This window comes from Grampus griseus (genome assembly GCF_964374135.1).
Source record: "Grampus griseus genome assembly, chromosome: 1".
Classification (NCBI taxonomy): Eukaryota; Metazoa; Chordata; class Mammalia; order Artiodactyla; family Delphinidae; genus Grampus; species Grampus griseus.
Genome location: NC_139017.1, coordinates 107,293,550 through 107,319,908, shown reverse-complemented (window position 1 = coordinate 107,319,908; position 26,359 = coordinate 107,293,550). Strand labels below are relative to the sequence as shown.

Below are 26,359 nucleotides of genomic sequence, written 5' to 3'. Positions count from 1 at the left end.
CTCGCTTTAAATCCCAGTGCCAGATACTCATTTGATTGGCTCTTCCTGCTCAGAGAATAGTCCAATTAGTTTTCTATGCCAATCCCAGAAGTTCTGAAGTTTCACGCCTTCTATCCAACTATTTTTCTGTATGTGGCAGCAACTCCTCTCGTGCTGTTTTTTTCCCACTGTTCGTGATTGGCTTCACCTCCCTTTTGCTCTGAAGTAATAACCACCATTAGGGATTATTACATTATCCAGGGCCTTGTACTATCAAAGTGATGGCCCTCTCCATTACTATGGATGACCAAAAATAGACCACAGTTTGTTTGCCAGGACTTCTCATAGTATTTTTTCATTCTCAAGCTGGCTTAAAAAATGTCTTAAAATTTAAAAATGACATGACATAAAATGCCAGTAAAGATTAATAACGGACTTTTGTTAAATATTCTACAAACATTTTCTGGTAGAGTTGTCTTTAAGGCTTTCAAATATCCTTCATTAAGATAGTTTAATTCAAAATAAAAGTTTCCAGATTATAAGAATTTATCCTAAGAATGAGCTGACATAATAGGATATTAGACCAATTTGTTAAGTTAGTAAGGTTTAAATGACCTAAAGTCATTTGGATGAATGCTGCTCTTAGTGAACCACCCTTTAAGAAGTCACTTTCATCACACAGAAAGTTAAGCAAAGAAAAATCATTTTTTTTAAATTTATTTTTTAAATTTATTTTTATTTATTTATTTATCTTTGGTTGTGATGGGTCTTCATTGCTGTGTACAGGCTTTCTCTAGTTGTGGCGAGCAGGGGCTACTCTTCATTGTGGTGCGGTACGTGGGCTTCTCATTGTGGTGGCTACTCCTGTTGCAGAGCACAGGCTCTAGGTGCACAGGCTTCCATAGTTGTGGCACATGGGCTCAGTAGTTGTGGCTCGTGGGCTCTAGAGTGCAGGCTCAGTAGTTGTGGTGAATGGACTTAGTTGCTCTGCGGCATGTGGGATCCTCCCGGACCAGGGATCGAACCTGTGTCCCCTGCATTGGCAGGCGGATTCATAACCACTGCGCCATCAGGGAAGTGGAAAAATCATTTTTAATAGCTCCTAAAAAACTATATTTTAAGAGAAATTCCTTACATGATATAAATGAAAATGTGTTCACAAATGAAAGCACTTTGACAAATTAAAAAATCATAGACAAAATACTATTACCCACAGTAAGTTAGAAGTTTTAAACCATGTAGATATTTTAGTGTTTTTAGCTTAAAAAAAGGCTTATATGAAAAGAAAATGCACTGAGAAATATGTCATTTTTAAACATGAAAGAACAAATAGATTTCAAATTCAGAAAGATTTTTGAAACGTTTTATTTATATTCTGGTCTTACAAATGATAATTTTTAACTTTACTCTTCTGTAAGAATGTAAAGCACAAAAATTTGCTAAATATCAGATCCACACAAATCCACAAAAAGGTTTTCTGTGTAGTCTTCATTAATGCGAATCTCTGTGTGAATGTTTCACTCTTACCATAGATCTTGAATCTGTTTTACAAGAATGAAGCCATACAGTTTTTATGCAGTGCATTCATTATAAGCTATAACGTTTCTATTAAAAGGAAAGCTGGGTAATACAAAAATATGAGAGGATCTGAGAAGCAGGCAATCTGTTGAGGCTCGGTATATCTTATTTGCTTTGTAGTTTTCTGTCTTCACTTTCAAAAAGCACACAGCACATGAGGCACAGTAATCATCTCCCTTATTAACCTCCCTAATTAAAAAATCTGTTGTTCGTAAAACTGGACCAATTATCACAAATTATCATTTGCATAATTAACCACAAGACTATTACAAAGCATTTTGTTAGTGGTATCAACAAATGGAGGATGGAAACTTATAAAAAATGGGCTTTGTTAAGCTTGCCAACTCCTTACATAACATGGGTTGTGCTGCCACTTCAACTTTTAATTAGATGTTTAATGCCTCACAGTAAAAGACTGATCAATGGAAGAAAGCAAAACTAAATTATTTTCTAGGTGCTGTGACATTTCATTTGACAAGGTAACAAAAGGATAGGACAAAATTTAAGCAAGATTTACATGCGTTCCAACTTTTCACTCAGGAATTCTTCTACACTGTCTGTGTTCCATTTGAGGATGCTTAGTTCTTCAGCAATATTCCCATTGTCGTCCAAAAGCTTTAGCACAGGGTCTGAACCGCGAACATACTACAAAAAAGAAGAATATCATTTTCTGCTTAGAAAGAGCCTTTTCAGTTTCAACCAAAGTCCAAATCAATCCAATCCAGCTTAATTAAATTTAATAGTAATAAGCTTTTAGACATAACATCACAACAGCTCTTAAAGGAAGTCTTTTAGAAAACAGTGTAATGGGATTTCATCAAAAATGACAATTAAAACAAAAATCACATTTTACTTCTGAAGAGAAACACCTGTTGGTATCAAGCAGTTTACTTGGGATTTAAGCTTATTCTTGAATGTAACAAGTATTTACTGCATACATGACACACTCCAACTCTCAAATGAGTTGAAAATCTAATGAAGGAGGCAGACAAGTTCAAAATATTGAATGAGAATGGCTCTTAAGAGCCATGTTGAAATAGGCTGTGCATACAAACTATCAGACAATTCTGTATTGGACTTTCATTAGATTTCTTAAACCAAAGAAAATTTATTCTGTTGTAATTAGTTTATAATTCGGCTGGATTCCTGAAACTTCAGACCTACTAGTGCGTTCCAGTATTTCACCAGAGAGCTCTGAGGAATTCTGACTCTGGGTAACTGTGATAACAAACCTGATCCCATTCATTAAGTGATCAGTGTTCAATGCTAAATTAAGGACCATGTAACTAAAAATGCAGCAGTGATGATGAAGGGAGCTGAGAAACTCAGCAATTATGCTTCAGTTTTACTAGGTCTTCTAGAGTTGTGAACTTCAGAGATGGAGACAAGCTCTGATGTGATTATTTGCATTTGGTATCTTCTCAACCCATTTCTGGAATTTAGAAATTGGCCCCCTAAGCTAATAAACCAATAACATTACTACTAAAATCTTTTGGGTCAGGTTATCTACATAAATTATTTTTAAAAATTCAATTTTTTATTCAAAAACTCATTTTAGTCCAAAAATTAGAAACTACATAGCCCATAGTTGCAAAAATGTTCAAAATATTAAATCAAATCCAACAGTGTATAAAGAATTATATACCATGGCCCATTTGGATTTACTCCAAGTATGCAAAGCTGGTGCAAAATTTGAAAATGAATTAATGTAATCTATTACTACCAACAGGCTAAACAAGAAATCTTATACCAGTAGATGCAGAAAAAGCATCCTGTCACATGCTACAACATGGATGAACCTTGAGGACATCATGCTAAAGTGAAATAAGCCAGTCATGAAAGGACAGATACTGTACGATTCTGCTCATATGAAGTATCTAAAGTAGTCAAAATCATAGAAATAAAGTAGATGGGTGGCTGCCACGGGCTGGAGGCAGGAGGGAGGGGGAATTACTGTTTAATGGGTATAGAGTTCCAGTTTTGCGAGACAAAAAAATTCTACATCTGTTGCACAACAGTGTGAATATACTTAACACTACTGAACTGTACCCATAACATTTAACTTACCAGTACTGAACTTCACCCTTAACATTTAACTTACCATCTTAACTACTTTTAAGTTTTTTTTTAACCATAACTAAAATTTTTAAAAGTGAGCAAAAGATCTCAGATACACCAAAGAAGATATACAGATGGCAAATAAGCATGTGGAAATATTCTCAATTAGGGAACTGCAAATGAAAACAACAATGAGATAACATCACACACTTATTAAAATGGCTAAAATCCAAAACACTGACAATAATGAATGCTGATGAATGTGGAGCAATAACTCTCATTATTAGTGGGAATGCAACGTGATATAAGCACTTTGGAAAACAGGTTAGCTTTGTAAGAAACTGCCCAACATTCTTACTATATGATTCAGTAATCATGCTCCTAGGTAATTACCCAAGTAAGTTAAACGTTTGTCTACACAAAAATGTATACAGCACTGTTGCTCATAATTGCTAAAAACTGGAAGCGACCAACATGTCCTTCCACAGATGAACAGAAAAGCAAACCATGGTATAACAGAATACTATTCATATTATTCAGCATTAGAAAGAAATGAGCTATCCAGCTACAGAAAAGACACAAAGGAACTGTAAACGCGTATTAAGTTAAAAATCTGAAATCTGAAAAGGCTACGTACTATATGATTCCAACTATATGACAATCTGGAAGAGGCAAAACTATAGACACAGTAATAAGATCAGTGGTTCCCAGGAGTTTGGTGGGGTGTGGAGCACAGGGAATTTTGGGGGCAGTGAAACTTCTGTATGATACTGTAATGGTGGATACATGACATTTGGTAAAACTCCTAGAACTGTACAAAGTATAAGCTCTAATGCAAACTATGAAATTTAGTTAATGTATCAATATTGGTTCATCAATTGTAACAAATGTACATGAATGCAAGATGTTAATAAGGGAACTGGAAGGTGGGGGTGGGAGTACATGGGAACTCTCGAATCAATTTCTCTGTAAACCTAGAACTGCACTAAAAAATAAAGTCAATTAAAATATCTGAATAATTTTTAATTAAAAAAAGAAAATGCTGGAAAAAAGGATCACATTAAAATTGCGTTACCTTGATTTGTAGTCCTCTGAATAGTCTGGGTTTATCACTCCTGACGAAAGCTTAAAAGAAAAAAAATATTCAAATTGTTTACTTCCAAATCCAAGCTAGCTACAAAGGTCAACACAAAAAGTAGAAATAAACTCAATAAATAAAAAATTAGATCCTATATGGAAAAATCAAGGAAACTAAAACACATATAAAATGGAAAGATATCCCATATTCTTCAATGGGAAGACTAAATATTTTAAGATGTTAATTTTTTCAAATTAATAAAAATCCCAAATTACAATGGGATTTTGAGGGCTTGACAAAATGACAGTAAAACTCAGCTATACAAGTAAATGTTTGAGGGCTTCCGTGATGGTGCAGTGGTTAAGAATCTGCCTGCCAATGCAGGGGACGGCGGTTTGAGCCCTGCTCTGGGAAGATCCCACATGCCGCGGAGCAACTAAGGCCATGCGCCGCAACTACTGAGCCTGCGTTCTAGAGCCCGTGAGCCAAAACTACTGAAGCCCGTGCTCTGCAACGAGAAGCCACCGCAGTGAGAAGCCCATGCCCCACAACAAAGAGTAGCCCCCTTTCGCCGCAACTAGAGAAAGCCCGCGCACAGCAACGAAGACCCGATGCAGACAATAATAAATAAATTAAAAAATAATAATAAAAGAGTAAATGTTGGAGAACAGGACAGTTTAGAAAAAGTAAAATATGGGAGAATTTGTTCAATTGTTTAATAATATACTATGTGATACTTATACCAGAATGATAAAACAAAGAAACCGATTAGGAAATCTAGAGAGAGAAAAATACCTGGATTTTTTAATATGGTAAAGCTAGCAAACCGAAGAGAGAAAGAGAGAGAGAGAGAGATGATGTGTGCGTGCATCTGGGTGTGTGTGTGTGTGTGTGTTATTCAATAAATACTTTTGAATATCTATTGTATACCAGATAGCAGACATAAAGCTATATAAAACAGAATTCCTGCTCTTATACAGTTTATAGTCTGATGAGGAAGAAAGATGCTAAACAAGCAATCACATCACTGATAATTTCAGTTGTGATAAGTGTTTAAAAAAAAAGATTCAGAATACTACCACAGCATTTAACACAGACAACTTGGAATATGGAATATAAAATTCTTCTCTTATGCATGATCCTAAAGAAAATGCTTTATAGATGTGCCTATATAAAAATGGACACTCAGTACAGCAAAACATTACTATAAACAAAGTTAAAAGTAAAAATGACATACTGGGGAAAATTATCTCTTACACAGTATGCAAAAGAGCTTCTACTAATAAGAAAAAAATAAATACTAGGTACTAGAGAAATGAACTAAGGACAGGAACATGTAATATAAAAATAAACAAATGGTCACTGAACGTTTGAAATAAATGTTCAACCTCACAAATAATCAAAGAACTGTCAAAACAATGAGGTAACCTCATTTGGAGTGGCAAAAATTAAAAAGAATATTTAAGGTTAGAGAGGGGGGTAGAGAAGATTTTGCCGGGGCTTAGTTGTGGGAGAAATATAAATGGACACATCCTTCCTGAAAGGTATTTAGCAAAATGAACCAAAAGTCTTAAAACGTGCATACTCTTTAGAGCTGCAAGTCTCTTTCTAGGAACTTCTTTATTATGAGGAAATAATTACACTATAATGCAAAGATATATAAGATCCTGCTAACCAAGTCTGGAGATTTGAAAATAATCTAAGTGTGTAAAAGGCTATTGGTTAAATAAATTAACATGGACCACTATGAAGTGCATCCAATAATTTAAAAATTATATTAATCTGTATTTAGTGATATAGATGCAAACTCATATATAAAGGTTTATAGATCAGTTTGTTCCCCATGGTTGTTATGAAAAGATGGATATATTGTTTTTATATATTTACACTAATGTTTTTATATATTTATTCATAAATATATATTTGCAAAGGAAAAAGCCTAGAAGCATTGAATGAAATCTTTAAAAAAATTAAGTGAGAAAATATAAAATACTTAGCACAATATACCTAACAGTTCAAAACAACAACTATTATTTTAATAGGGGTTATATCTGGAGCATAGGGTTTGGGGAAGTTTTAAATGAATGTTTTCCTTTATAGGTTGTTGTTGATCTACATTTTACCAAGGTTTTTTTTTTTTTTTTTTTTTTGCGGTACGCGGGCCTCTCACTGTTGTGGCCTCTCCCGTTGTGGAGCACAGGCTCCGGACGCGCAGGCTCAGCGGCCATGGCTCACGGCCGCAGCCGATCTGCGGCATGTGGGATCTTCCCGGACCGGGGCACGAACCCGTGTCCCCTGCATCGGCAGGCGGACTCTCAACCACTGCGCCACCAGGGAAGCCCCGATCAAGTTTTTAGTAATGATCACGTCTAACTGTCCAAATTAAAATATTTTAGAATACATTAAAAAAGATAAATACAAGAGGGATGTTTCATTTGGATACCTAAATGAGGACAGTTCTTAATTCCAGTTCTGTTATCATTTGCAACAGCCTCTGATTAGATTTTATAGTGGCACACATGCTTTTGAGAACTTATTTTTTAAACTTAGAATTAACTAGCAATAGCACTATAGACATGTTTCACCATGAAGATCTTTATATATGTGCATCTAGGACAACTAAACAAAGATTAGTAAATGCTTTTTCTTTTTAAGGTTTTGCAGGCTTTTTGGAAGACACTCAGATATCCCATCTAAACTTCCCCTACTAAATTTAGTTCAAAATAAAACTGATTATATTATTCTGGCTTATTAGAATATCTTCTCTATTAACTTCATCCTTTAAGAGTTGTCCAATACTTCTGAATCCCCAAACAAAAATGAGCTTATAATATGCTGTTGCATTTTATAACCATTCCTTTGGCAAATGCTATATGCACATCTGTGCAAAGCATAATTTAATACACAGTGTGGTCACTACTACATAAGAAACTTCTCTGGAGAAAAGAACTATTCTTAAGTATTTTTTTTGTATCTATAACAGAACCTATAACCTTCTGTCATTCAGAAGTTTATTTGTTTGTTTGTTTATTTATTTATGGCTGTGTTGGGTCTTCGTTTCTGTGCGAGGGCTTTCTCTAGTTGCAAGTGGGGGCCACTCTTCATTGCAGTGCGTGGGCCTCCCACTATCGCGGCCTCTCTTGTTGCGGAGCACAGGCTCCAGACGTGCAGGCTCAGTAATTGTGGCTCACGGGCCTAGTTGCTCCACGGCATGTGGGATCTTCCCAGACCAGGGCTCAAACCCGTGTCCCCTGCATTGGTAGGCAGATTCTCAACCACTGCGCCACCAGGGACGCCCCAGAAGATTTTTTTAACAGGCCGGAATGAGGGAATAAATTGAAAAGAAATATTAAGATGAGTCACTAATGACTATTTTCATCAGTTCTTTTCTCTTCTCTCTGCTATGTATAAATCCACAAGCTTCTAATTTTGACTGAGGGGAGTATCTATTAAATACCCTGCGGTAGCAAATCACATTTTACAGGCAGTAAATTAATCTTTTAAAATATATTTGAATACTTACTATATACACATGGCACTAGGAGAGGCTATAAGAGCATATAAGAGACTTGCAAAAAAGACCTCAGAGTAACTTATTTTACTAGTTTTCTTTCTGCTGTTTTAAAAATAACTAAGTGATATCAGTTTGGAAATTCCTAAAGGGCTTAATTCAGTCACTCTATTTCAAGAAAATGTTCCTATGCTAATTTAATTATTTGTTAATTACTAAGGCAGATTTGTAAATAACACTTCAAAACGATCAAATATGCAGAAATGATTAGAAAACATTAAGTGGTAACGTTGAATGTTTCAGTTTTGTCCTCAAGAATCTTATCAGCATGTCATTTGTGTAGCTGCCTAGGAGACCTTAGAGCCAAGTTTTGCTATATACACTGCTTAGAAAGTCATGGTACTCTTCTTATAAATCAGAGGCTCTTCAAAGTTAACTATGAAGAGTATTAAAAAATAAAAATCTATCTTCTTCCTCATTCCAAAAAGAGGATAAGTGGGGATGAGGGATAACAAGAAGAATATGTCTTGAGGTCAAAGAAAAATGTTTGAACTATGTTATTTTCAAAATCATAAGTGAAAATATAGAGGCAAAATACACTTGGCTAGATCTAACAATGTACCTTTGGTCACATTACAAGTAGTCATACAATGTACTCTATTGGTTTTAAGATTTAATAAATAAGGGCTTATGGCAGGTACAATTAAGATTTGTGAATTGCCATATAAAATTACATGGAATGATAATTAGATGTTTTCCCCTTGAGTAGAAATAAGTATATTTGTATCAGAATATAAACAAAAATGTCATATCATACCCAGAAACAACAATACAAAGAGAAGAGCAGCAGCAACAACAAACAACAGAACTGAATTCTCAATTGTGCTCAGTGAAAACTACTGGGTATCGAAGAGTATTTCTAAAACAAGAATATTTACTTACAAACTATCTGGAGTGCAAAATAATGAGTCATTTGGGTCCTCCCAACAAGACAATTTAAAAGCACTTAAAAACGTTCAGAGAACAGCAATTTAAATAAGAGAATTTGGGGAGACTGGAGGTACAATAATGAAGACAAGACAAACTAAAAAGATTATGACTTTTCAGAATAATAAAGTCAGAAAAGGACTATTTGAAGACTATAAATCCATAAAGGCTATATAACCAATAAACACAGGCTTTTCACCAGTTTCCCATTTGTCAAAAGTGGAGCCACCTTTGAATTAGATAAATTTAGCAAATCCATTCATTCATTCAATAAATATTTGAATTCCTCTTAATGTGAGATGCAGTGTTAGAAAGATCTGGGATACATCAGTGAGAAAAAAATTTAAAAACTTCTGGGCTTTATGGAGTTCCTAGTTTGGTAGAGGCAGAAGACCAGTAAATTAAATAAATACATTACAATATTATGTGGGAACTGCTATGGAACACAAAGGCGAGGGTCTAAAATTCTGTCCAAAGGCAATCTCAAAATAATGCTTGAACTAAATTTGGAATGAATAGGGGTTCATCACAAAAATGGGTAAAGGCATAAGTCAGGAAGAACATGCAGTGTGTGCAAAGACTTAGAGGTCAGAGTTCAGAGAACTGCAAATAGTTCTGCACATAAACTAGATATGTGAACCTAGAAAAGAGAGTCCAGGTCATGATAGGTCTTGTATATGATGCTGAATTTGACATTTATATGGATGGGGAACTACAGGTTCCCCTGTAGTTTTTAAATAATTTTAAATAAGAGGGTCACATAATCAAATCTGTCTTATGGAAAAGGTTTTTTTGGGTTTTTTTTTTTGGTAGTTGTGTAGGAGAGAATAGAAGAAAAGGGAAAAGAGACAGGCAGGCCAGATAATGAGTAATTAATCCTTCCAGATAAAGATGCTAAGGGGCTGATTAAAATCACAGAGAAGGCCAAAGATATGAAGGTTTATTAAGGAGGGGGAAGAGACACAACTTGGTGACTAACAGGGCATAAAGTGTGAAAGAAATATTGATCATGACTCTCGGGTTTCATGCTTATACTTTGCTTGATGATACTGCCATTTGTGGAAACAGGGAAGAAGATGGTATACTTTTATCAGAGAAGAGGATTAATTTAGTTTTTGAACATGCTGGGTTTAACGCCTCTCTACTAAAAATGTAGGCCACAGTCTACAGGACTGTTAGATATGTAGAATCTCAGGATGCAAACCAAATTTACAGAATTACACTCTGCATTTTAACAAGATCCCCAGGTGACTTATATGTACATTGGTTTAAGATACTATGAGACCATGCAAGTGGAAACATCAATTTGCAGTCAGAAATATGGTATCTAAAAAAGGAAAGATTTAATTTAAAGATACAGATTGGGAGTCATCAGGTGAACACTGCAGTTGAAACTGAGGGAGTGGGACATCATTCAAGAGAGTAAGAAAATAACACAGACCCCGACTAACACCAATATTTGAAGTGTGGGTGGTAGATGAGATGCCAGGAAAGGAGAATAAAATGACCTGTTCACACAAGTGAAGGGAAGAGTTTCAAATGCTAGAGAGTCATGTTATCTCATTTAATCCTCAAAACAGTCCTATAGGGTAGATATTAACCGATTTTCCACCACCTATTAATCCATTTTATAAATGAGAAAATTGATGAAGACAGTGCTAACGAATCAGTATTCCTTCCAGCAAAACTCCAAGGTAGCATCATAATCCTAGGCATCACTACCAGTCAACCAAAGTGGGTAAGAGAGGCAAAAAGCTATTTGCTCTCAAGTTCTACATTATTTTAAAATTCCTTTCTGTGTCCGAAGGTTTATGATTCTAATACAGAGGTTGGCAAACTATGGTCCATAGGCCATATTGGGCCTCCCTGATTTTATAAATAAAGTTTTATTGGAACACAGACACATGTATTCATTTAAATATTTTCTATGGCTGCTTCCATACTATAAAAACAAAGATCAATCACTGCAATGGAGACCTTGTTGCCTATAAAGCTGAAAATCTTTACTATTTGGACTTTTACAGAAAAAGTTTGCCAAGACCTACAAAATTATGGAAAATTTACATTTTTTGATAGAGACAGACTACAGACATATCCTTATCATGGTAAGACTCATGCTTGAGAAGGAAAACATACTTACTTAACATCATTACTTTTGATGTCACCAAAAGTGATAAAACACTAGGTCCAATATACAATGAGACGTTTTTATACATACTGACTTTCCTACTTAACCATAACATGGAAAACAAAAGTATTTTAGGAGGTATACCTGGAATTAGCTAAGGTATATGATCTGGGACTTTTTTTTTTTCATAAACCCGGAGTTATTTAATGTGGATAAGACATTTCAAATTTTAAATCCTCCTCTCTTCTGGAATAATTTAACATTAATTTTTTCTTCTGTTTTATGACGTGTCTAATTTAAATTAAGTAAACTTAAAAAAATGTATTATTTTCTCATGGGCTCCGAAAATACTGGTATTATACATAATTATATTAAATATGGTTATAGACTGTGGAATTAAACAATCTTCTTAATTTAAATAAGCTTGTACTAATTAAATATTTATACATAGAATTAAAATCCAATGTTTCAAAAGGAAAAGACAGTATGACTACAAATACCCACCAGTTTGATAATTTAATTATACATAAGAAATATATATATAGTTAAGTTGCAATCTAAGGATTAATAAACTACACTCAATCTTTTAAAGACTGAACTAGTAACTGCAGAAATTATTACCATGGACATAAGAAAACCTGATATCACAAACAGGAGGGCTAATTGCAAGCTATTCTTGACCTCGTGAAAATCTGAGTCACAAAAGATTATTAATAAGACAAGTCAGTAAATATGAATAATGAATATAATTAAAAAGCAAAAGCCAAAACTTTTTAGGAATAAGAATGATCACTTTATCATTCAGAGAACTGATATAAAAAAAGCCAAAACAACTCTGGTACAATACTGAGTTTAAGTGTTTGAGGCAAAATAAATCATACAGAGTAAATAATTTTCTCCCTAAGCAGAAGTGGATGTTATATTCTGTGCTACATCAGAATATGCTCTTATTCTGACAAAGAATGTATTTAATTAGATGTGCATCTGCTCTGGGTCTCATATAAAATGTTCCCAAGTCCCCAAGTTGCAATCCAAGGATTAATTTCCATGCCAAATGAGCAATATTTTATTATAAACAATTCTAGGTCAGCAATAAAGGGAATGTGCTAATACAGGCAATTTTATAAAATACTAAATCCAAAAAATTCTCTTGCTATTAAGTAAACAAGGCAAGAAATCATGGAAAAGCAGCAGAAACAAAAACAAAATAAGGTATATAAATAGAGCACTTACGTATTTTAGTTAAAAAAAACAAACAAACCCCAAAAAACAAAAAAACAAGTTCATTACCTTCATAAAACTGATTTTCAGCTGACATGCAAGGATGGAATAGAAAAGCTTTAGTCCAAGTCTTTTTGGAGATACAGAGCTCCATTACTGTTTGTTGTCAACCAAAAGAATACACTTTCACAATTATCCTTTCATATAATTTATCTTTAATTCCTGTGAAGATACACCTGTATGACCTCCTCTCTTCTACACCTCAAGTTCTATGGTAATTAATTTTCTTCTTGATGGTTATTTTGTACATGTCTACTCTCACTTAATGCAATTGTTCCTTAGGAGTGTTATATAAATCAGTTTACATTAAAAATATTATTTAGAAGGATTACACTTCCACTTGGTAAAAGAAAGGCTCTCATAAAATTTGTACTTAGGAAAGTCTCTTCTTTTAAGAAAATAATCACCTCATCATGTGCTGTATTTAAATCTAAATTTCATATTTTATGCTTGCTTAGAGTCAAGTAACTTAGTATTCAACAATTATTATAAAATTCCACTCCCATGAAGACAAATGTAGAGAAAATTCATATACTGTTGAGAAAGTATAACCTTAAATATTCTTATTCTTGGGAGTATTTAATGAAATTATTTTTGTGAAATGTTGATTTTAAATTATTAACTGAAATTTTACTAGAGTTGATTTTATATACCTTGGACTTGAGGGAACCTCCCCAATTTTCATCCACAGACTTCAAGAATAGCTCCTGCATACAGCTGCAAAAGGAAAAACAGGAGTTTAAAAAACTGGTTAAAATTTAAAAAATGTAGTTATGAAATAAAATTTCATAGCACAAACATTACAGTTAAGCAGATATATAGATCAAGCAAATGTCAGAAGAGAAAATGGAGGCCTGAGGGTATTAAATAGTTGAGTTCAAGCCCTACATGGAATATTCTCAAACTTAGCCAAAAAGATTGAAGAAGATATGGAGACTTGATGATGAACTTGAATAGGTAAGCTGTCCTAGGAAGTTCTTCATAAAATTTTAAAGACTTCCCACAGTTTTTTTAGGATGCTAAGCTGAACCCAGGTATGTATCCATCTATTCAACATAAATAATGAGAATTCTTTTTGGTTGCTTTTAAAATTAAGTGATCAATGTTTTAAAATTAAACAATACAAAAACCCAATACCTTTAAAAAGTAATTAGAGTACTATGTAAAGATATTACAGAAAAGCCAGTAAAATCTCATTATAAAATAGAACATAAATGCAAATATTTCCCTTAATGAAATTCAGCTGAAATGGTAAACACTGCTTCTCTAGCTATAGAACCTGCATGTTCTCTTTATAGTAAAAGCTCATTATAAAAAACTCAAACGCAATTATTTTATTGCAATGAATTTAGCTGAAACAGATTCAGTAGTAAACATCACTTTTTTGGTGGAGGTAGGAGCCTTGCTCATTCTTCTGGTAGCGACTTGGGAATGCTGTGACTCTGAGAAGGCAGGCAATCATAAGAACATACTATATCCATTTTATTTCTTCTTAGCTTTTAGACTTTTTTTAACTTGTAGGTCCAAGAGCTAAAGATGGATTTTACTTTCCAAGTTCTAAAATAACACAAAAAATCACATGCACTATGCATGTTTATTTTAGATACTTTGGAAAACACAGAAAAGCACAAAATAGAAATTTAAAAATCACTTAATTCTAACTCCTCTCCAAATAATGACTTTTAAAAAACATTTTGGTGATTGTGGGTAGGTCAATAAATTTCTTAAGTTTTTGAGGGGCACAGATACTGAGAGTCTAATGGAATTTGCTTTAATTCAGGATACTCATGGACTCTGAAACCACTGATGGATTTCAGATTAAGAACTCTGATGATCTCTAAGATTTTTAAATAAGATTTGTTTTATCTTGGTTAGACATCCCCCCTCCCCCACCAAATCTTTAAAAGTATAAGGCCATATTACCAATGAGCTCATAAAAAGATGTTTCACATTTCTAATCATTAGGGAAATTAAATCAAAACCACAATGACATACTACTTCACACTCACTAGAGGCTATTATCAAAAAAAACAGAAAACAACAAGAGGTTGGCAAGGATGTACAGAAAATTGAATCCTTGTGCACTGCTGTTGGGAATGTAAAGCGGTGCAGCCACTGTGGAAAACAGAATGGTGGTTCCTTAAAAAATTAATAATAGAATTATATGATCCAGCAATTCCACTTCTAGGTATATGCCCAAAAGAACTGAAGGCAGGGACTGGAATAGTTATTCGTATACCAATTATTATTCCCAATAGCCAAAAGGTGGAAGCAACCCAAATGTCTATTGACAGATGAATGGCTAAACAAAATGTGGTATATACATACAATGGAATAGTATTATTCAACCTTAAAAAGGAAGGAAATTATGACACATGCTATAACAAGGATGACCCTTGAAAACATTATGCTGAGAAATAAGGCAGCCACAAAAGGGTAAATACTTTTTGATTCCACTTATTGAGGTATTTCGAGCAGTCAAATTCAGAGACAGAAAGTAGAATGATGGTTGTCAGGCATTGGGGGGTGAGGAGTGGGGAGTTACTGTTTAATAACTGTGTTTCAGCTTGGGAAGATGAAAAAGTTCTGGAGATAGATGGTGATGAAGGTTGGACAACAATGTGAATGTACTTAATGTCACTGAATTGAACACTCAAAAACAGTTAAAATATTTAATTTTATGTATATTTTACCAGAATTAAAAAAATAAAAAATATAAGGCCATATTAAAATTTGGTTATTAGATTTATCTTTTATTTCCAAGTTTATGATCCCTTGGAAACTCTAAGTGGAGATTCCATTACCTGGAAGTACGATGGCATTTCTCTACACCGTTTCCCAAAATTCTTCGTATCATGACACACTGAAAACAGTAATAATTGGAGCACTGGGGTAAAAGGAAGTGGCTGCTTATAACTGGAGATGACTAGCCTGGGGCCCTTGCTCACCCCAGTCTCCATTTGGTTGTCCCAAGGACTGAAGGATTCAGTATCCTAGCACACTTGTAACCCATTCTCTGCACCACAAAACACGAACTGATTAATTAAAAATATTAGAAACCTATTCTTTAATGAATAGGCAGCTCAGATGTGAGCTTCTCAAGGAAAATTTTTGTTGACCTCCTACTCTCTGTTAGGGACTTTCCTAGGAAACTTCCACAGAATTCTGCTCTTATCATAATGTACTATAAATATCCTATAACTTGACTGTGGACAGGAAATGTCTTATAATTCCCCCCAGAACTGGACACAAAGCTGTTGTTCAATATGTGTGTGCTGAATGGACAGAACTGTTCACTTAACGGAATTAAATGACTCTTTTTTCATCGTGTAACTTTAAAAATATTTCAAGTTCCTTTCACATACTTTGTAGATTATGCTTAGTTCCAGTCTAGGGTAAACAAAAAGAAAATGTAACTCAAAGCTGCCTAACATTATTAAAATCAAATTCTAAAAGCATTAATTTGTGATGCTAGTTTGGCATTTTATTTATGATCTCTAGTGTTCATAGGAAAACATTTGTTTTTCATGGTGAATAAATATGGTAAATTAACTACAAATTATGGTAAATTTTCAATGTCTTATAAAGTAATCATAAGCATCTTTGGCAACACATACATTCATACACAAGAAAATATATGCTACTTAGAATTTATCAAGGGCATGAAGTATGAAAGGATTAAAAAAGGTTAAAACTTGAAATTTCCTTGAATTTCACCTTTAGCATTTTTACTTTTTAAAGTAACATCATACAAAAATGCTGACCTTCAAACATTTGCGGAAAAATAACAATAGAAGAAAAATCAAAGAACAAGTTATATAACTTTTATATAGCAAACATATATATATATATATATATATATATATATATATATATATTTTTTTTTTTTTTTGGCGGTACGCAGGCCTCTCACTGTTGTGGCCTCTCCCGTTGCGGAGCACACGCTCCGGATACGCAAGTTCAGCGGCCATGGCTCACGAACCCAGCCGCTCCGCGGCATGTGGGATCTTCCCGGACCGGGGCACAAACCCGTGTCCCATGCATCGGCAGGTGGACTCTCAACCACTGCGCCACCAGGGAAGCCCAAGCTTATATTTTTGATACCAAGTTGGTAGGGCTCTTTTCTATATGCATTAGAGAAGCCTTATTTGTATAGACAATCTAACTCTAGGCACTATTCCATTAGGATCATATTATATTAGCCCAAATAATTTATGGAAATGGAATTATTTCCATTGGAAATATTGGAATACCTTTATGGTATTGGAACATAATAATGGGAATATACGGACACCTTTAGAAAAATATGAAAATGATGCACAAAACTGAATTTGCCCCTTGGGAATTCACACCTATTTCCATATTACTCATTACTGCTAGTTTTCCTAAACGTTCTCATAGTGTCCTCTGGGTGGGAACTAGAAATATCTAACTACTTCAGCTCTATAACTAATTTACCTTATTTGTAACAGGGTTTTTGAATATGCTAATTTCCCTCTCATTTAAAAATAAGTGATTTTAAATTTATTATTCTTAAAATAAATTTCAGCTTTGTAGTTAGCTAATTTTTTGCAATTAAAAATATATATTTTAAGCATTACCAAGATTATTATTTATACCTATCTTAATTTTAAATTCTGTACAATTCATATATTTTCCTAATACTTTGGGACAATGTACTCCCTTCATTGTTTAAAGACTTCCCTTATAATTTACTTTTGGAATATAATGATTTTTTACCACCTGACCAATCTCTTGTTATAAAATTTTAGTAAGGCTTATAATGAGGTTTTCCCATATAGAAAAAGGCCAAAACCTTTACTTTGTGGTGATAACTTTGCTGTAAGTCTAACTATGTTGCTATAAAATGGATCAGATTAACAGCAAGACAAAAAAATTGGTCTATGCTGTTTTCTACCAGATAGATTCCTAGATAAGTTAATTTATAACACCAAACGAAGGCAACACATGTGAGTTACATAAATTTTCTAAAGAATTTTTTAAAAGTGTTGTATTTGTTAACTTTTACTGCCACCATCATACCATCACCATCACAACAAATCTGTAAACCTGGTCCAAGTCAGAAATATTCTACTACTTTCCAATACTGAGCACTTAATATATTTCTGTTGGTGATGACATCCATGGCTCTGAAGAAACATGACAGTAAGAAAACCTTGAAATAGCTAATTATTTAAACTAAGTCACACTAAATATCAAATTTTCATACAGCATGGTATTGTTAAATTAAACAAGGAGGCCATCACACTGAGGTGGTTCTAGGGCATTAGCAGCCTATGCAACCAAACCCAAACCTAAGCCTATAAATGCTTCAAAGTTAAGAAATAAAAACTAAAATAAACAATCACAAACAGCCAACTAGGCTTAAGGCAACCACTTAAGCTATAGCCAATCAAAGAATTTCCTTGCTTTGTTTCTGCATCTTCTCCATAAGTTTTGTTCCTAATTCCTGTTGGTGGGGCGCTCCTAACCACTTCTAGTTTGGTGTTACCCAATTTGAATTGATTTTTGCTCAAACTATTAAAAATGTTCATATACCTCAGTTTATCTTTTAAGGTACAGTGAAAAGAGCTTAAGTTATAAAATCAAATGTGTATGCAGGTCCAATTCTGGTTCTGTGACTTAAAGGCAGCAAGTCATTCTCTTTGAGCTTCAGTTTACTGTCTGAACAAGAAATATTCCCTACCTTCCAGAGTTGCTAAATGGAGTTTAAAAAAAAAAAAAGACAAAAACATGCAAAACGCCTGGATTCTTTAGATGCTCAATAAGTAAGAATAGTGAATATTATAATATTTTCTTTCACACTATTGGTTATGTTTAAGGTGTGCACCCATTTTCATAGAGCTTTAGGTAGCCCTGATAGCCTATTTAGGGCTATCATTCATTGTTCCTCTGTTACTAGAATAGCCACTTCAAAATTTCTCAAGCTTTCAAATTCAAATGACCTTAGAGCAGTGTTTTCAACCCTTATTGTATACTTGGATTACCTGAGAAGCTTTTGAAACTTACTGATCCCTGGAACCCATCCCAGTCCAAGTAAATCAGGATAGTTGGGTTGAGATCTAGGCATCAGTATTTTAATTAATATTACTACTTTTAAAGCTACCCAAGTGATTGTAAAGGGCAGCCAGGGGTGCCTTGGACTATACTCAACTATTAATGAGGCAAAAATTACAAAACAATCAAACAGTAGAGGTTTTTGCTCAAGAGACTAACCAAATTAATTCTAAAAGGTAAACCAGGTAAACACTGACCAGAGCAAGACAAATGCTGCAATACTCTTTTTCTTCTCATATGAAGTATTGCTTGCAGCCATACATTCTTATTTTTGAAATCCTCTTTTATTTAAAGCAAAACTTTAGAAAAAAACTGAAAAAACTTTGAATATTAAGTAGCAATATGATGAAAATGATCTAATGCTAGGTGAAAAAAAGGAAAAATTCTGACTGCTGAACTAATTCAGATCTGAGGAGTAACTATTTTATAGGTCTTCTGAAGGCTTGCTCTTAAATAAAATGTAGGAATTTAAAAATAAGTAAGTATGGCTATAACATGATAAAAGCTAGGTATTATTTAGAGATCTTAAATGAAAACCTATTATGATATGTTCAAGTATATGTGAACCACTCTTTAAACATTAATTATATCCAGTGTAATTTCTTAAAGTCAACTTTACTCCTTTCACATACATCTGGGTAGAGGAAAAATATCAACACATCATGCAGAAGCTATTTTTTTTTAGCAAAATTTAGTCAGTTAATTCTCAGGGAAAATGTTTCCATCTAAAACTACGTCTAGTGACCTGCTGATGTTTTAAATTTTAATTCATTATTTATCAAGGTCATTCCTGTATTTTGTGATTTATTTATCTATCTATCTATCTATCTATTTATTTATTTTCTGCGGTACACGGGCCTCTCACTGCTGTGGCCTCTCCCGTTGCGGAGCACAGGCTCCGGACACACAGGCTCAGCGGCCATGGCTCACAGGCCCAGCCGCTCCGCGGCATGTGGGATCCTCCCAGACCGGGGCACGAACCCGTGTCCCCTGCATCGGCAGGCGGACCCCCAACCACTGCGCCACCAGGGAAGCCCTGTGATTTTTATTTTTTAAAGTGCCTATAGTGATAGAAACAAAAAGCTACAATTACACATGGACAAATAACCAGGGTACTAAATAGTTTGTAACCTTACAGTAAGCTTTTGTCAAGATTTTAGTTTGTCACCTTAAGTGTATAAAGCAAATAGTGTATTTATTAACATTTTCATACACACACTGACTGATGGCATTCTTACATAGGAACGATGAATGAATATGGAGGAATAGGGAAATAAGTTGGGTTTTACAATTTTAGCAAACCAAGCTGGTAAATAATGCTCTAATATTATACCCCTGAGATTAAACTATTCATTTTTAGGTACTTTCTACCAAACTCTGAAAAAATATAAAACAACTGTGCCTAAGGAAGATCCCTAAGTTTAAAATTTATTCTACTACACTATTAAATTGCTATTCTTCTTTGAATCTCATGTCTGACTTGAGATTGAGAAAACTAGAAACAAGCAAGGTAATATCTACCTTAATTTAAATTAGGCTCTAAAGAAGGTAGGAGTACACTGGGGGAATATTTCCATAAAGATACAATTACTGTTCCACTAAAAAGCTCAATGAAAATGTACAAAAATAAATAAAATAAAAATGTTTCTGTGACATCACCACAATCTAAATTAGACCATTTCAACTATGAAATTTGAGAAAAAAAAAAGAACGAGGCTTCTTTCAATACTGTGATAAGAAGTAGAATTTGTATATATACCTAAAACAAAGAGAATTTCATCAGCAAGAGGTTAAGACTGTAACTATTAGACTTTCACCTGGAAACAAATACACCCACAGATACAGACACACACACATTCCTATACATACTTCAGCTACAAGTATGAATAATTCAGGGTATCATTTGGGAACAATGTATTCAATCCTACTAATACCTAGGGAATATCACACAATATAAAGAAATAACTTGACACAATGCCACTATATTTCCTGAGGCCAAAATATCCAAAGAATGGTAAAAATGACCCTAAGCTTGACTATCTTAGTAAGCAGTTTTGAAAATAAAACGAATTAGCCCCTTGGTAACATGTGTAAGTAAAGAAAATGGTAAAAAAAATTCAGTGTATTTTTGCTCCTAAATGTTTGAAAATTATAACGTATATCCGTGTTAACTTGAAAAACTGAGATCCTGTTAAAATACAGTTCAATATCCAACCGTTCAATAGCCTCAAAAAATGTGCATGAAAGTGCCATGTATGGCAGGAAAACCTGCTTTTCAAAAGAGAATTCAATTCTTTGTGTTAGTGTTCCCATTACCACTCCAATACTGAACACTTTGTCATAAAAAAAGGGGCAATTATTACTATCTTTAAGAAAGGTTACAAATATCTGAAATAAAAAACAAGAGTTGGCTCAAATGATTTTATTCTATTAAAATTAATCACCTAATATATTTTAACTTTAAGAACAGATACAAAAAAAAGCCATAATAATCCCAAAGTTAAACAGTACACAAAAATTAAGAGCAACAATATGAAATTAGAACAAAAGAACTAGGCCATTCCACACATTTTTATTTTTTGTGCACTCTTTGACAAGTATACTATCTATTTTAGAATTGACTATGGTACCAGATAAAATTCATGGCCTGCTAAATTAAAACTTAACACTTATTTCTTCAAAAAGAAAACTGAAAAGGCAGTTTGGAGCTAAGCGTTGTATGCTATATTAAAAATTATCCTCTGTTGCTGTCCCTTTTCCCATCCACCACCATCGCCTTAAGGGGCTACCTTGTAGTTAGATGGAAGTTCTTTGCAGACTTATGTTGGGGTTAGCAGTTTCTCAAATAAGAACACTGGAAAGCATCCTCACTCATCCCTTCCCCATTCCAATCCAGTCAGTCAATAAATCCTGTAAGTTTTATTGCCTAAATCTATTTCAGATCTGTCCCTTCTCCATTTTTACTACCAGTGTGTTAGCTTAAGCCCCTGTATCTTGCCTCTGGAAACTGGCAATCGAAGTTCTTTTTCTGGCAACAGTATTCCCCTCTGCCCTGTCAACTATCATTCACAACACCAACAAAAGTTATTAAAATACAAATCTGATGTCAATTCACCATTTATAATCCTTATATTTTGTCCCCTGACTACAGGATAGGGTCCAAACTTCTTATCAAGGCACTCTGGACCTACTTAATTACCTATCGTTATCTCTCCTCATAATAAGCTATCTGATTTATTTTAGACAGCCATCTCTCTCATGATGACCCTGTATCTTTGCATTTACTTTTCCTTCTGCCAGAGACGACCTTCTCCTAATTATTTTCCAACTTATTATAAGCATCAACGTCTACATAAGCAAGTGGTAATATTTACCTGGCCTGTCAAATGGTTATACCCTTCCTTTTACGTGCTTTCATACCACATATTTTGTTTACAGCACACATCTCACTGAATCTTTGAAAGAATCAATGCATCTGGAAAAATAATAAAAGGAAACAGTACAGAAGGGTATAAAAGAAGAAGTAAAAATTTTCCTTTGCCTCCTATCTCATTCAATAACTTTTAAACTGTTTTTAGTTCTTCTACTGGTCACTTCCATAGTGATTAATATGGTTCTATCTATAGTCCTTGATTATGCCAACTTTAAGAGATTTACTGATTCCTTCCTCCTTCCAACTTTTATTTATTTTTTATTTCTAATTTTTTTAAGCAGCTATAACATTGGATATCATGCTTTAGCCCAACAGAATATCCTGCCAACTGCATTCTAGTAGTCCAATTTCCATGTCTATTTCTTCATCTCCTCCAGGACAGTGACTATTGTCTTATTTTGGCATTCTCAGAACCTATAGTAAGAAGTAATATTCAATATATAAACAGAAAGTTTATTTTGACTCTGAGGTAGGTATGTCTAGGAAATGCAGTTGTAAGACAGCCTGGAGATAGATTATGAATTACTTTAAGGATTTATTTCCCTTTTAAATATTACAATCTGCAAAGGTGACAATGTTTTAACATGCTTACATAGAAGATGATCCTGATTTGTAAATACCTAAAAAAATTGACTACATTTAGTTTTCATATCAAAGACAGAGAAATGCCACATCTAGAAAATATAAAAAATAAATTTAAATAATATTTTCAGTCCATTGAATAAACTGCACAAAAGAAACTTTAAAACTTTTGTTACACAAATATATGACACATATGTTTATTGCTACTTGTTAGCTGTATGACTTTAGGCAAGATCTCCATGCCCCAGACTCAGCTATGAAATGGAGATGATAAGGGTAGTTACCTCATAGAGCTGTTGTTGAGGATTGTACAAGTTAATTCATGTAAAGTCTTGGAACAGCACCTTCATATTATAAGAACTTAATGAATGTTAGTAGCTATTAAGTAAATATTTGTGTCATTATTTACTACTGTTGCTACTCAGGAGTCTTACTTAGTGATTCTCACACTGAATTTGAACTGTTGCCAAACATTACTCAGATTTGTTTTTTTTAAAGCTTCTTTCTGGACAATGTTTTTATATTATAAATAGAATAATCTGTTGAATTATATTTGTTTCCTTTGAAGAAATCAATTCATGTATTTGATGCTACCGACACTACAAAACTGAAGCTATTTTAAGCAACTGTGAAATTTCTTTAGCAACTACAATTTCACGCAGTTAGCTTAACCTCCATTTCATCCTTCTATGTTTTAGACACAGTAGCATTCTGCTTTTGATAGGCTAAAGCTTAAAATTTGCTACTTTTGCATAATGCTGTTTAAGCTGACTTAAATTACTCTAAAGCTGGGTACAGAATTTCCATGTAAATTGAAAATAACAAAATGTTTCAATGCTCTTTTATCAGAAATAAGAAAAATTATGTGACTTACTTAAAATGTTTGGTTGGGCCTTCAATAAAGCCAAACTCATTAACATATTCTTCAAAAACACCAAGTAATGGAAGCCATTAAAGTCTGTGGTAAACTGAGGAGTAAAGATTTGGTAATTTTAAACAGAAACTAGTAATGGGACTGTGTTATTAAATTTGTTAAATATAAATGCAAAAGGGGCAGACCTTCAGAAAGCCTGTCTGGTGTTTTACATTTAACTCATTCATTTTCCTACTCTGTGAAGTAGGTATTACTGTTAAGATTTTCAAGATGAGAGGCAAAACAGTGTCGATGTTTAAAAACTTGGGGCTCTGGAGTCAGAGAGACTTGAGATGAAGCCAGGTTCTGGCACCAGTTTGCTGGGTAATGTCGGGCATATTACACCCTAGTTTCCTCTTCTGTTAAACAGGGGTAATAGTATTTACCTTATAGAACTGTTGTCAGGATTAAATAGATAACATAGGTAAACCACTTTAGTACATAACCAAGGTAAAATAAACACTTAAAGCTGAGCCAATGTAATTATTAAAACAAAACTGAAGATTTTTAAGGTAAATAAAATCCTTTTATCAAATACCTGAACTGTTGAGGTATTTTACAGAACCAGTAATGGTATAATTTGGTGATCTGCAGCTTAGGTTTCTACTGATATTCTGTGAATAAGACCAAGATGTTCCAAAATTCAAACAAAAGAAATCTCTTCTCAATCTGTAGAGTTTAAAAAAAAAGAATTCAGTTCTAAGTTTTTCTCTTCGAAATTTTCTTAAACCTTTGAAATCTGTTACTAAGTATTAGATTAAAAATTGAGCTCCACTTTATCAATGGTTTTGAATATTTTTTAGTAGCAAAACCTCTTCTCTTCAAATGCAATCTTTCATTTGGCATTTAAAAATGATCAAAATGCTACACATTTTTAAAGTACAAATTTGCAGTATTTTCCTTATTAAAAATGTGTCAGCCAAGGACTCAAAAAGTTGAAATCTAGGGTTATGTTTGACATAATTCTGTATTTTGCTGCACATAAGCAAGTAATTACAAATGGTCAAAGTCTTCGCACTACTAATTATTTTATCATAGGATATTTCTTCTTGATTCAACTGATCCAAGAGCTTGAAAGTGGAATAATAGAAAATTTTGTTCCAAATTTTTATTACTGGTACATCTAATAGTTCATGTTATATCTCTTATCTATTTTCTTTTACCCTATTTTTCCAATAGCAATAATTATTACACTATCCTCTGAGTTCTCCAAATTTGCTGTTTCTTTCTTGTTTTTTCTTCATCAGCAAATCAGATACTACTACTATTACTGTCATCACCACCAGCCCCAAGTATTTACCTGGTAATTATTATATGCCAGGCACTATTTTAAGCAGTGTATGTATATTAACTTATTTAATCCTCAAACCACCTTAGGATATAGGAACTATTATTACCTCCAATTTATAAATGAGGAAACAGGCACAGAGGGATAAGTAATTAGTCCAAGTTACCAGCTTGAGTAGCAGGGGATCTGAACCTAGGTAGTTTGGTTTCAGAGCCTGTGCTCTTAAGCACTACTCTAAACTCCCCCCTCCACCCCCCAATACAATCAAGACTGAATGAACAGCAAATTAAGTTGAAATAAGTTGCTTATTGGTTCATATATATAAGTAATTCGGCTAACTGGATTCTTTTCTCCCAAAAGGTACTCTGGTTCGGTAAGTAGCCAAACTTTCAGAATAGTAGTTCACAGATAAAGTAGGTGTGAACGCAAAAGAATAGAAAGTACTAAAAACCAATTAAATAAAAATAATCTGGAAGAAGAAAAAAGCATTGGGACTATAAGATAGTAAAAAGAACAGGTACTAGCTAAGGAAATAGGGGCATGTAACTAAGGAGAAATACAAAAATTCTACAGTAACAATGTCTGGAAGAAGCTGAAATCATTAAGATATGAAAAGTTAAATGAGACAGGAAAATAAAAGCACCTAGCTGACAACATTAAGTTCAAATTCACAGAACTGGGAAGATTATAAAAATATGAGAAAAATAACCCATTTATTGAAATACTACATTTAATCTTATGACCCTTAGGAAATAGAAGTTAAGAAATTCTTAACAGAATCAAAATGATTTGATTGATTGTTCTCACAGGAAAATCCCAGGAAACTCTTTTAACTGGATGGTCATGTACTCCTTGAAAAAGTATCTATTAATGTTTGTGATCAGACTGGGAACACTAAAAATTTGTGCTATTAACATCTCTTTTTTTAGATAGATTTGGGAAGCTTATGGTATCCTTATAAGTAAAATACAGAAATGAAAATTCTATATTTATAGTTAGATGAACAATTAGTGTTACTAACAGATGACTGAAATCATGAAGACAAACTTTCTTATTTTTTATATTTAGGATATATAAGTGAAATACATGATAAAGGTATTTAACAAGCATCTACAAAGTTCAAGTATGTTTTCAACATAGTTAAAAAAAAATGACCTTTTTTAACTTGTTCTTAGTAAAAACAGCCTTATTCAAGGACAAAAACTTATGAAATACTGTAAGCTAAAGGCTGGGGATTCAGAAACATAAAACGTAGTTCCAGACTTCAAAGAGCATGAAACACTGGGAGAGAAAAAAAGCCAAACAACAGATACAATATAGTGGTGGTAAGTGCAAATCAAGGGTATCCTCAGGTGCTTTGGGAATACAGAGGTGTAGCTAACATAACTTGGAAGGGCCAAGGGTAGTGAGTAAGGAGGAGAAATTGGGGAAGAGTTCCCAGAATAGGGGACACTTGAGCTAAATC

General features: G+C 33.7%; 1 protein-coding gene across 2 annotated transcripts in view; it reads right to left on the bottom strand.

Annotated features, from left to right (window-relative positions):
• Window positions 1-1,328: 1,328 nt before the first annotated feature.
• Window positions 1,329-26,359, bottom strand: part of SELENOF (selenoprotein F) — a 37,904-nt gene continuing 12,873 nt past the window's right edge. The window contains exons 3-5 of one of the 2 annotated variants that reach the window (XM_082666346.1): window positions 13,254-13,317; window positions 4,691-4,740; window positions 1,329-2,202 (exon numbers count right to left, since the gene is read on the bottom strand). In XM_082666346.1, the coding sequence (XP_082522472.1) occupies window positions 2,071-2,202; window positions 4,691-4,740; window positions 13,254-13,317 (246 nt within the window). In that variant the 3' untranslated portion in view covers window positions 1,329-2,070. The remainder of the gene's footprint in view (window positions 2,203-4,690; window positions 4,741-13,253; window positions 13,318-26,359) is intronic. The other variant, XM_082666347.1, reaches the window with a different exon arrangement.